This window comes from Heteronotia binoei, chromosome 6 (genome assembly GCF_032191835.1).
Source record: "Heteronotia binoei isolate CCM8104 ecotype False Entrance Well chromosome 6, APGP_CSIRO_Hbin_v1, whole genome shotgun sequence".
NCBI lineage: Eukaryota > Metazoa > Chordata > Lepidosauria > Squamata > Gekkonidae > Heteronotia > Heteronotia binoei.
Window position 1 is genome coordinate 108,533,436 of NC_083228.1, and position 12,535 is coordinate 108,545,970.

Sequence of the window (12,535 nt, forward strand, 5' to 3'; positions counted from 1 at the left end):
TATACTTGGGAGAAGGGATCCAGGAGAAACCAGTATAAAGAAGTGAGCTGGAAGAGAATGGAGAGGTCAAGTGATGGAGTGTTAACCAGTAAAGAAACAGAAGACAACCCATGAGTGATATATAAGAGACATAAAAACAGTATTTGAAGAGATATATCAGAAGCCTGTTATGGTCACTACAGAACTCAGATTTTAGCCTCACGCACCCTGCAGCCTAAGGGGGAAAATGCATTGTTAAGAAGCTAAGAAGAGCTCTGATGGATCAGACTTGTGGTCCATCTAGTCCAGCATCCTGTCTCATATAGTGGCCAACCAGTTACTCTGGAGAGACAACAGGGAATAGAGGCAGAGGTCTTTGTCTAATGATGCCTCCTGGCACTGGTATTCGGAGGTTCCCTTTGGCTAGTCACTTTGCCTACTAGCCATTGATCGACCTATCCTCCATGAATCTTTTTAATTCCCTTTTAAAGCTATCTATACTTGTGATCATCACTACATCCTTCGGCAGTGAATTCCACATTTTAATCACTCATTGTATAAAGAAGTATTTCCATTTGTCCATCCTGAATCTACTGCCTATCGACTTCATTGAATCCCTCAAGTTCTAGTATTGTGGGAGAGAGTTTTCTCTGTCTATCCTCTCTACCCCATGCATAATTTTATAAAGCTATATCGTGTCCCCCCCCTTACTCTCTTTTCTAAACTGAAAGTCCCAGATTCTTCAGCCTCTTCTGATAGAAAAAGTACTCCAACTTGTTTAATTGACATATGAACACACAGAGAGTTTTCAGGTGAGAAGATGTGATATTCAGCCTCTTTCTACAATTTCTTTAAAAAAAAAAACGTTGGCAAAACTTTTTGCAAAACAGTAGTCTGGATCTGCGTTGCTAGGCTGAGCCTCATCCTGGTGGATCTGCCTTGAGTGTTAAATAAAACACAGGGGGAGGGGGCGGGGGGAGATGCCAACTGGTGTCATTGCACAAATAGAAAGCATACTTCTGTTTGTTGCCAAGAAATGTGATACTGTATTACTAAATACAGTATAAACAAATGCTATCCTGGAATAGCCAAGGGGGGTTAGGCACAAATCCCAAAGGCAAAAAGGACTCCAAAGGCAAAAAGAGGACCTCCCCCCCCCCCCGACCAATTTAGATTTGCACCCCAATCTCAGGCACATTTGCTCAATAAACAAACACTACCAAGTTCAATGGAACTTACTCCCTTTTGCGTATAGGACTGCAGTCTAAACTTCTGTTTTTTTGAACTGAGAGGAAGTCCACAGTATAGGGGGCGGGGAAGAGGAGGAGAGTTGGAACTCTGTTTAATTGTTTATGTTGCTAGGGCGGGAACAGCTTCCATTAAGTGGCAACATACTGAGCTCCAACACTGCTCCTCAGAGCAACAGGTTAATTGTGTTCTTTGAGGAAGCTGATTAATATAGTGGGAAAAACACAACGTCATCAGGAGGGAATACTCTCTGACGTTTGAAACACATCCTTTTGCAATTGTTCAAAATGCTTGGATTCCCAAGGCTACTTAAAGGAAGCGCCAAATCCATCTGGAACAATGAGAGTCATTAAAAAACCTGAACCTTAAACATTTAAAAAAAAAATCCAAGATAGCACAACATGCACAAAAATCCAAGATGGCACAACACAAGCACTGTGAATAAAGTCTCGAGCTGCCATAAAATAGTTAATGATGAAAATCCATGACATTCCAAACTCATGGCACCATTTTTGTGTCAGTCACAGAAGCACACCCAAACCACTGAGGAAGCTTTATGAACAAACCCACACAAATATATGCATCTTTCATTCACCATACAACAGTCCCAACACCGCATTTGGACATTAACTTCCAGTGAGAACAATGCACATGGGGAAATTAATGCCACATGGCTTATTTTCCTGAGACTTGTTCATATAAGGCAGAGATGTTCCACCAGGCTTTTGATTAGGATAGCAATGGTTGCCGAGCTGGTACCCTCCTCTTTTGCCTCTATGGGGTTCCCCCCCACCCGATGCAGCATCTGCAAATCTGGACTAGAAGGATGTTAAGAGGACAGCATCAGGGTTATCTTAGTAAATTGATTTTATTTATTTTTTATATATGACTGTATTTTATCCATCGTTGTAAATCGCCCAAAGCCCAATACTAATTGGGATGGGATGTTATTATTACTGTTGTTGTTGTTGTTGTTAACTTTCTGCTCTAGCATTCTCCCTGGAATCAGGATCAGACATTGCTTTTATGCACTCCCACATCAAAGGAAGGGAAGAACCTCTGAATTGACCAATCCTGATGATTATCTCCATGCAGGAATCTTCCTGATTCTGCAGGGTTCATCCCTCTTTAATTAAGGTATTACTGGGCAACTGTATGGCAAGCTACCACAGACTAAGCTCACTGAAATAAATGTACTTTGAAGGGACCAAGTTTGCACAAGATCCATTGTTGACCTTTCAGGTCAGGAGAGTTCCAATAACCAAGGAATTCCCAAGTCACATCTTGGGCAACCTGCCGGTACCAAAAAGAAATACTTAGAAATGCAATGATACCTGTCGCATCAGTTCCTCCTGGCGCATGCGAATTCTCTCCCTTTCCATCTGGATCCGCTGAAGCCTCAGTTTCTGTTGCTGCTGCTGCTGGGAAGTTAGGGCATTTGGCATGTTCAACAAGCCAGCCTGAGGGTTTTGGCTAGGGTGGCTCTGTTGAGACATGGCTGTAGTTGGCGTCATTTGCGGTGGGTGCTGGTGATTCATTACTATGGAACAAAAGAAGTTTAGCAATTAGTAAGCTGCAGCAGCCTCAGTTCTTTTCAGGCAGCAACAGATCTTCAGTTTTGTCACAACTCCTGGCAACATATCCTGGGGTCCCTGTTCACCTTGCCCAATCCTCTACATTCTCAGAAAAGAAGCAGGCACAGTTAAACAAGCAGATGGAAGTAAATACACTTCATTTGTATAACTTTTTAAAATTTTTAACCGTCAACTTGCAACCTTCATAGGGGTTTCAAGACAAGAGACAAGCAGTGGTGGCCTTCCTCTGTATAGCAATCCTGGTCTTTCTTGGTGGCTTCCCGTTCAAGTACTAATCATGGCCAACCCCACTTAGCACCCAAGCGCTGATGAGCTCAGGCTAGTCTGGGCTATTTATGTGTGCATGCAAGACCTCACATGTCTCCTGAGAAACCTATATAAGGGTCAAGAAGCAACTGTCAGAACGGGATATGGAGCAACTGATTGGTTTAGAATAGGAAAGGGGGTTCGACAAGGATGTATATTGTCAGCCTGCTTATTTAATTTATATGCAGAGTACATCATGTGGAATGCTGGCCTGGATGAAGCAGAAACCGGAATTAAGATTGCCGGGGAAAACATCAACAACCTCAGATATGCAGATGACACCACTCTAATGGCAGAAAGTGAGGAGGACTTAAAGAACCTCTTGTTGAGGGTGAAAGAGGAGAGCACAAAAGTAGGCTTGAAACTCAACATCAAAAAAACTAAGATCATGACACCCAGCCCCATCACACCATGGCAAATAGAAGAGGAAGACATGGAAGTAGTGACAGACTTCACATTCCTAGGATCCAAGATCACTGCAGATGGTGACTGTAGCCATGAAATTAAAAGACGTTTGCTCCTTGGGAGGACAGCTATGGCGAACATAGGCAGTATAATAAGCAGAGACATCATCCTGCCAACAAAAGTCTGTATAGTCAAAGCGACGGTATTCCCAGTAGTAATGTATGACTGTGAGAGCTGGACCATAAGGAAGGCCGAGCACAGTAGAATAGATGCTTTTGAACTGTGGTGCTGGAGAAGAATCTTGAGAGTCCCTTGGACTGCAAAAAGATCAAATCAGTCAGTCCTAAGGGAAATGAACCCTGACTGTTCCCTGGAAGGTCAGATGCTGAAGCTGAAATACTTTGACCACCAAATGAGAAGGGATCACTCCCTGGAGAAGACTCTGATGCTGGGAAAGACAGAAGGCAAAAGAAGAAGGGGACGGCAAAAGATGAGATGGCTGGACAGCGTTACTGATGTAACTAACACAAATTTGAGCAGACTTCAGAGGATGGTAGGAGGGCCTGGCATGACTTTGACTGTCAGACTTGACTGTGTGGCTGAACAACAGCAAAACCAAGACCTAAATGTGGGAAGGGAAATGGGTTCCCTTTACTCGAACCTGAACTCCAGGGATATGTGTTTTGTGTATGTAGGGCTGAGGGACTGGCTATATTTATTTCTTTTCATTCAACAGTAAAGGTTTGGTTCAAATACATCCTGTGAATGTCCAAATTTTCCTAATGGACTACTGTAAACCACAATATGAACCTTTCCCATTTTTTATCTCAAAAATCATTCAATTTACATGAAAGGACCCTCCTAATAGCTCACATGTCTGTAATGAGACTTTGTTTTCTGATTGCCTTGTTCTTTAAAATTTGCACATGGTTTTAAGAGGCCACTTGAACTGTGGGCCACAAGAAAGGAAACTAAACATCCAGAGGCACTTTAAAGACCATAATTTATCTCAGCAAAAACTTTAGCAAGTCAGTGCTCACTTCATCAGATGCATGAGAAGTACATCCACAGTACTTATTTATATTTAAAGTGACAAGCAAGAGAAAAGTGGGTGCTGGGAGATGTTAAACAGAGGCTAGTTTGAAACAATAAGCAGTCAAGCAGAGATTAAATTAATCCCTTCAGAGCATCAGGTGAGGCCAACTCCTAACTATTGAAGATAAACAGAGTAAGATTAACATAAAATCAGATCCAATCAATTAAGGTTATACAGAAGGAGGGAGAATTTTCCATTCTGGGAATGACAATGATTGCTACTCGTGTGACTCTGTAGGCGTAGACTAGTTCGCACCTATTAGTTTGCCCAGGTGATCCATTGAGATTCATGACGGAGCCGTGATTTCAATCTCAGACTTTTTATGTTAAAAGCTGTACCAAAGAAACCATATTAAAGGTTACTGAAAGTCAACCTGGTATTAAAATGATCATATACATAAGCAACTCTCTCTCATACATACTTTTAACTGGAAAAAAACCCCTCCAAATCTAAACTGACCTGTCAACACACAAACACCCACTGTGTACAGACATTGTTGACTCAGTTTAATTGAGCAAAAGTTGAATATGTGAATATAAACTGCGCATGTACCTCAGAATTCCAGTATTTCTCAGGTCTCCCAAATTCCCTTCAACAGTCAATTGTCTTGCCTTTGACTGTCCAAGGCCAAACTGATATCAGAGCACTGAAGCCAGTAGCAGCCCAAAAGGCCACAACACCATTACTCTTAAGACCACTTGGGGGTATGGTTGCCAACTCTGGGTTCGGAAATACCTGGATATTTGGGGTGGTGCCTGGGGAAATGGAGGTTTAGGAGGGAGGGGATTGGGGAGAGGGCAGGACCTCAGTGAAGTATAAAGCCATTTTCTCCAAGGGAACTGATCTCTGTTGTCTGGAGATCAGTTCTAATTCTGGGAGATCTCCAGGCCCCATCTGGAGGTTGACAACCCTACTTGAGCAAGGGAGAATGTCAACAAGGGAGACAGGCTGGACATTGAGAACAGAGAGACAATTTGTAAGGATGAAGAAGCAGTCTGAGGGAAAGACTGATTCTGTGAGAATGAAAGCTCAGCTATTGGTGCTGGCAGGCCATTGGTAGCTATTTTTCTGGAGAAAACTAAGACCGTTTGTTTAAACCCATACAGTTCACATATCAAAGCAGGTGAAACAATAATAAATTCAGAGCAAGAAAGTTAATCTGAATCTGCAGTGCTCTCATGAATTAAAAAAAAAAAAGGAGAGAAATGAAAATTGACACAAGTTGGTCGTTGCCAGCTTTTTCCTTGAGCGATCTGTCTATACCGTTTGAACAAAGAGTGCTTTTTCTCCCTCAAATGGCCTTTGCATGTTTGGCTTTGGGCTGCAGTCAATGGAAATCTGGCCATCTGTGATTACAGTATGTGAATTACATGAACAGCAGAATGGTGTATTTTACAAACTGCTAGTATTTTACCCCAATTACTTTCCAGCTATGTCAGCAATCTTTTTTTTTTAATCCTATCTATTTCTTCTGCTCAAAAGTCTATGCCAATGATTTCTGTAGTCACCAGCTTCACTGGTCACACCTGGCAAAGATTTGTCTTTGTGCACCTATCAAAAATTTAAAAATTAAGTTTTTTTCCCCCAAGTGCTGCAGTAAAAGAAATATATAATGCACCAACCACAGAATATAGTAGGGTACCTTAACATCAGAACAGGGAGCCAAGAGAATGGTCTGCAAATCATCATCTGACATAGTTTGGTGTAGTGGTTAAGTGCATGGGAGAACCAGGTTTGATTCCCCACTCCTCCACTTGCACCTACGGAAATGGCCTTGGGTTAGCCATAGCTATGACAGGAGTTGTCCTTGAAAGGGCAGCTACTGTGAGATCCCTCTCAGCCCCACCCACCTCACAGGGTGTCTGCAGGGGGAAAAGATAGAGGAGATTGTAAGCCACTCTGAGTCTCTGATTCAGAGAGAAGGGCGGGGTATAAAACTGCAGCTCTTCTTCTTCTTCTTCTCCCTCACAATGATGGTGTGGAATTGTTTTCTGTGGCCCCAGAAGGTAGGACCAGAACCAATGGGTTGAAATTAAATCAAAAGAGTTTCCAGCTCAACATTAGGAAGAACTTCCCTGACAGTTAGAGCAATTCCTCAGTAGAACAGGCTTCCTTGGGAGGTGATGAGGTCTCCTTTCTTGGAGGTTTTTAAACAGAGGCTAGATGGCCACTTGATGGCAAAAAAGATCCTGTGAATTTAGGGGGAGGTATTTGTGTGTTTCCTGCATTATGCAGGGGGTTGGACTAGATGACCCTGGAGGTCCCTTCCAACTCTATGATCCTATGATTCTTCTTCTTCTGGAGCTAAGCAGCTGTAGACGACTGCCTGTATGGGAGACTGCTTGGGCATCCCCAGATAATGTACTCTGAGCATCTTGGAATAAAAACACAATCATTTATTTATAACCCCCATTTCTTCCTACTGGGGACCCCCAAAGCAGCTTATAGCATCTTTGCCACTCCATTTTACCCTGACAATGACCTATCAGAAAGTTGAAGCAAAGAGAAAGAGTGAATGGCCCAAGGTAACCAAGTGAGCAAGCTTTCATGGTACAGTGGTTATTTGAACCTGAATATGAGAAGACCCCTGCTGGATCAGAACAGATCTTCACCACAGTGGCCAACCAGTTGCCCTGGATGACCAATGAACAGGAAATGGAGGCCAAGGTCCTCGCCTGATGTTGTCTCCTAGAACTGGGTTTTAGAGATTTATTGCCACACTGAATATGAAGGTTTTAGAGATTTATTGCCACACTGAATATGAAGGTATCGTAGTCACCATGACTAGCAACACTGATGGACCTATCCTTCATGAATCTGTCAAATCCCCTTTTAAAGCCAGCTATATTTGTGGCCATCATAATATCCATGGGCAGTAAATTCCACAACTAAATAACTCATTAAGTAAAGAAACATTTCGCTTTGTTTGTCCTGTACCCAGGCCTCAGATTCAGTGGGAGCTCACAGAAGCACAGCTCCAGAACCTTTCTGAGAGTTCCACCTCCTTGTCCATTGAATAGTATGTGCAGCTGCATAACTATCCCTGGATGAGCTCCACCACCTATTTTTCTACAAAATGACCGCTGCCTGTACCTATCATCCAGCAGCTTCATTAGGTGCCCCCCAAGTTGATAAAAGAATAAATGTGAACAAAGTTCTTATAATTGCTTATTTATTTGTAAATTTAACTTTACACCATTCATTGGTGGTGGATAAATTTATTTCTAAAGCAGTTTAAAGGCTTGAGCTATATGGGATTTTTTTAAAAAAAAAAAAATTCAACAGATGTCTGCACTGCAAGTTATATCCTATGTAGCTGGAACTTGCTTTGTTAATATGTCCCATGTTGTTATACCTAATTGAAAGTTTCATGGACTTCTTGTAATCCATTTACTTGCCCTATACACACACTTGTCTCTTTTTGCAGGAGATAAATTGACACTGAGTCCTTTCCTGCTTCATCTGACAGAGCAAGAAGGCATACTTAAGCCAAGGAAGATCCACATTTCCTACGGAATGTCCTGAATTTGCTGTGCTCTGCTCTTCTGCCTACCCACCAGCTTTGTCACTGCTTTTCAGCAGCTGAGCTGAAGCAAGGAGAAGTGGCTCACAAACTCCCCAATACCAAGTTTCAGACTCATCAGAGCATTACAGCCCCATAAGCTGCAGGTGCTTCTTTGAGTCTTGATCAATGAACAAGGCAGATAAATAAGAAAGTGATCTCATTTGCCATCAGCTGACAGGTGAGGTCACTTGGATGCCTAAAGTGGAGGAAAGGTGAAGCACATCTGCTGCTATGAGCTCCTTGGAGGAAGGACAAGAGAAAGAAAGAAAAAGCAGTCAGAGACAGACAGACTGCTTAAACAAATATGGGATAGATGAAGGCGGCACCAATAAAGAACGAGCCATGAAGGGCACAAACCTATGGTCACCTCCACCAGTGACTATGATAATTGAGTCCCAGGATGAGATTTGTGGTCATGTGCATTTCTTTCCATTGTAGCAGCCTAATCTTCAGCTGATGGAAATCAAGGGCAGTAGCTTCATGTAGCTTCATGCAGACTTCGTGTAAAATTAGTTTGGTGTAGTGGTTAAGTGTGCAGACTCTTATCTGGGAGAACCGGGTTTGATTCCCCACTTCTCCACTTGCAGCTGCTGGAATGGCCTTGGATTAGCCATAGCTCTGGCAGAGGTTGTCCTTGCAAGAGCAGCTACTGTGAGAGCCCACTCAGCCCCACCCACCTCACAGGGTGTCTGTTGTGGGGGAGGAAGATAAAAGATAAAAGAGATTGTGAGCCGCTCTGAGATTCGGAGTGAAGGGAGGGATATAAATCCAATATCTTCTCCTTCTCCTGTTATTATGTGCCATATATTAAATTCATGTCTGTGTAGGGTGGTCAGCTCTGGGTGGGGAATAGGCTTCCCAATCCTCCCGCCCTGGCGGGGTACCCCAGAATTTTCAGCCTCTTCCCCCGCTGTCAAAAAAAATGGAAGCGGGGGGAGGAGGGGGAACGGCGCCAAGGAGCGTGGCGAGTCCGGGTCCTTCTGAGCTGCGAATCTGGGTCCTTCTAGGACACTCTGCGGAGCCTGAGCAGCCTGATGGGGGAGAAGCACCACCGGCAGCAGCAGCAGGTGGTGCCCGACGTGGCCAGCCTGGGCGAGCGGAGCCTCATTGCCGGCGCCGAGTCGTGCTCCAGCCTCACGAGCCAAGCTGCGGCTGGTGGCTGCGCTGACCTGGAGCGGGCGGCTCGGCGCCAGTTCCAGCAGGATGAGACGCCAGCCTTCGTCTACGTGGTGTCGGTCTTCTCGGCCCTGGGCAGCTTCCTCTTCGGCTACGACACGGGCGTGGTGTCAGGAGCCCTCTTGCTCCTCAAGAAGGAGCTGCGCTTGGACGCTTTCTGGCAGGAGCTGCTCGTCTCCAGCATGGTCGGCTCTGGCCAGCGGGGCGCTCAACGGCTGCTGCGGCCGCCGAGCCTGCATTCTTCTGGCCAGCTGCATCTTCACAGCCGGCTCGGCTTTGCTGGCCGCTGCCCAGAACAAGGAGACTCTGCTGGGGGGACGCATCGTGGTGGGGCTCGGCATAGGTGAGCTGGGACGAGCTTGGCGTGCGGCCGGAGCAGCCTGCGGGGCTTCGGCAAAACTTTCCGCGCAGCCTGCGTTGCCTGAGCAAAGCTGCCCGGGCACCCCCCTTGCCTGCTGCTAACTCAGGCTTTCTTGTCCTCTTCTGTATGCGCAGGCGTGGAGGTGCCCGGGGGCTGTGGAGACAGAAAGCAGGCATTGCTCGAGGCTGTATGAAGCTCAGCTTGCCCAGCTGTGAGGGAGTTGAGGAAGGGAAGGTAGGCTTTGGAAAGTTTGTACCCATGCTTTCCCTAGGAAGAAAGGTTGAAGAAAGGGAGGGACGGTGGCTCAGTGGTAGAGCATCTTCTGGGGAAGCAGAAGGTCCCAGGTTCAATCCCCGGCATCTCCAAAAAAGGGTCCAGGCAAAGAGGTGTGAAAAACCTCAGCTTGAGACCCTGGAGAGTCGCTGCCAGTCTGAGAAGACAATACTGACTTTGATGGACCGAGGGTCTGATTCAGTATAAGGCAGCTTCATATGTTCATATGTCACACCCTTGATCCTAGCTCCACCCCAGTGTCTCCTGGCTCCACCCCCAAAGTCCCCAGAGATTTCTTGAATTGGACTTGGCAACCCTAGTGGGGAAATACCTGGGGATCTGAGGGATGAAGCCTGGAGAAGGTGGGGCTTGGGGAGGTGGGAAAACTCAGCATGCTATAATGCCACAGAATCCACCCTCCAAAGCAGCCATTTTTCCCAGGGAAACTAATTCCTGTGGTCTGGAGATATTACTCAAGGAGGAGATCTCCAAGTCCCAACTGAAGGTTAGCAATCCTGCTATTACTAGAGGTGAGACAGGAAAAGGCAATTATACAGACTTACTCTTCGGAGTCCAAAGACTGAAGTTTTGAGATGGCTTTTCTGCATGAAGCAAAGGCCATTTGCAGGAGAAGCATTCTGGCATGGAAGAGGCCAACTTGGAAAAGGTGTAAATTATCCCTGATGCATATCTTAAAGTGAGCGCAACAGGTTGGGTTTAAAAAAAAAATCACAACCTAGGTCCAGCTGTGGGTTTACTGCTATCTAAGGGCCACCTCCTGCCTAATTCATTAGTAACTGGCCAGTCTCAAGTGTCATGCAGAGTAGCCTGATGAAAAACATATGTCTGGGGAAGTAAGGAGAAAAAAGCCAGCCACATTACACTTTTGACTTAGTCACGATACTGCAAAAGGAAGGAGGGGGAGGCCCGTCTCCCTCTTCTCTCTCTGCTCCTGCCAACAAAGAACTGCTTGTTTCACTTACTTCCCAGAAACAGCATTAGCCTTCCAACAAGGTCAGCAAAAATACTGCTTTTCAGTGCAGAGTGCACTGTGGTCCAAAAATCTGTAAAGTATTAAACAAAAACGTTGCATTGGCCTAAGCGCATACAGAGCCTTCTATTCAGGGTTCTGGGTTGAGAATAACCATGCAAAAAAAAAAATGCTCAGCCATTGGGAGCTGATATCTAGAGGGGTCTGAGTTACATGGATTTAGCAACTCTTTCCTGTCTTTTTTTCTTGGGAGGGGGCGGGATGGGCTAAAGTCAAAGCCTCACAGGTGCCATGCCAATCATCTGAAAGCATGCATCCTTCCATCGCACTGACTTTTGTGATGCACCTGCTGTCTGCTTATGACACATTATGGACTGAACTGTAATAGTGAGTCTGTGGAGAGGGCCCAACCTTGGGGGCAGGTGTTACTACTCCAAATCTCTGCATGATATTCATCCACACCTTTATTTCTGCTTTATTTGACTGTGCTGAGGGCTTTTTTTTGTAGAAAAAGTCCAGTAGGAACTCATTTACATATTAGGCCACACCCTCTGACACCAAATCAGCTAGAACTGTGTTCCTGCACGTTCCTGCTAAAAAAAAAAGCCCTGGCTGTGCTTCTATATTATATACCAAGGTAACCCAAATTCCATGCTAAAAGAAAAACAGGTTTCCTACCTGTAACTGATGATCTTCAAGTGGTCATCTGTGCAGTCACACTCATGGGAGAAGGCGCCGGCGCCGATCACGATTGGTAACTTCAAAGCTGCGGATTTCCGCGCACCCGTCCCGGTGCGCACGCGCAGACACTCCCCTTCCCTGCGCATGCCCACCAGGACAGGAGCGGACATCCCACCAGTTCCTTCTGACCGCTGCAGGAGCCCTGTAGATGGACCCACAGCAGTGGGGAAGGTGGGCGGGTAGTGTGACTGCACAGATGACCACTCGAAGATCATCAGTTACAGGTAGGAAACCTGTTTATCTTCTTCATGGTCTCTGTGCATCACACTCATGGGAGAATAGCAAGCTAGCAGCCTACCTGGAGGAGGGTTGTACGGTCCGTCAACAGGTTAGCGACTGCAAGACTGCACAGCCCACAGATGAACTATGCTTCCACCGGAGGTCCAGCGCATAATGCTTGATGAACGTATGCGGAGAGGACCAAGTGGCCGCCTTGCAAATGTCCCGCAACGGCACCCCTTTCATAAATGCAGCGGAAGTGGCCATTGCCCTTGTGGAATGGGCCTTGACCGGCCCTGGCAAAGGTCGCTTGCGTAGCAGGTAGCAGAGCTTAATAGTCTCCGTCAACCATTTTGACAGTCTCTGCGAGGAAACTCTCTGCCCTAAAGAGGCTGAAGCATAGGAGATGAAGAGCCGAGGGTCCTTACGTGAAGGTTTCACCCTATGCAGGTAGAAAGAGAGCGCTCTTTTCACGTCCAAAGCGTGAAGTCGTCGTTCCGAGTCCGTTGACGGATTCGGGAAGTACACTGGTAAGCAAATGTCCTTATTCAGATGAAAAGTGGACACTGCCTTAGGCAGA

The 12,535-nt window shown here is 45.6% G+C and overlaps 1 protein-coding gene across 1 annotated transcript in view; it reads right to left on the bottom strand.

The window, feature by feature from the left end:
• WWTR1 (WW domain containing transcription regulator 1) overlaps nucleotides 1–12,535 on the bottom strand; it is a 132,859-nt gene that overhangs the window by 22,168 nt on the left and 98,156 nt on the right. Inside the window, exon 3 of the mRNA XM_060242330.1 lies at nucleotides 2,562–2,767. Coding sequence (XP_060098313.1) covers nucleotides 2,562–2,767 — 206 coding nt within the window. The remainder of the gene's footprint in view (nucleotides 1–2,561; nucleotides 2,768–12,535) is intronic.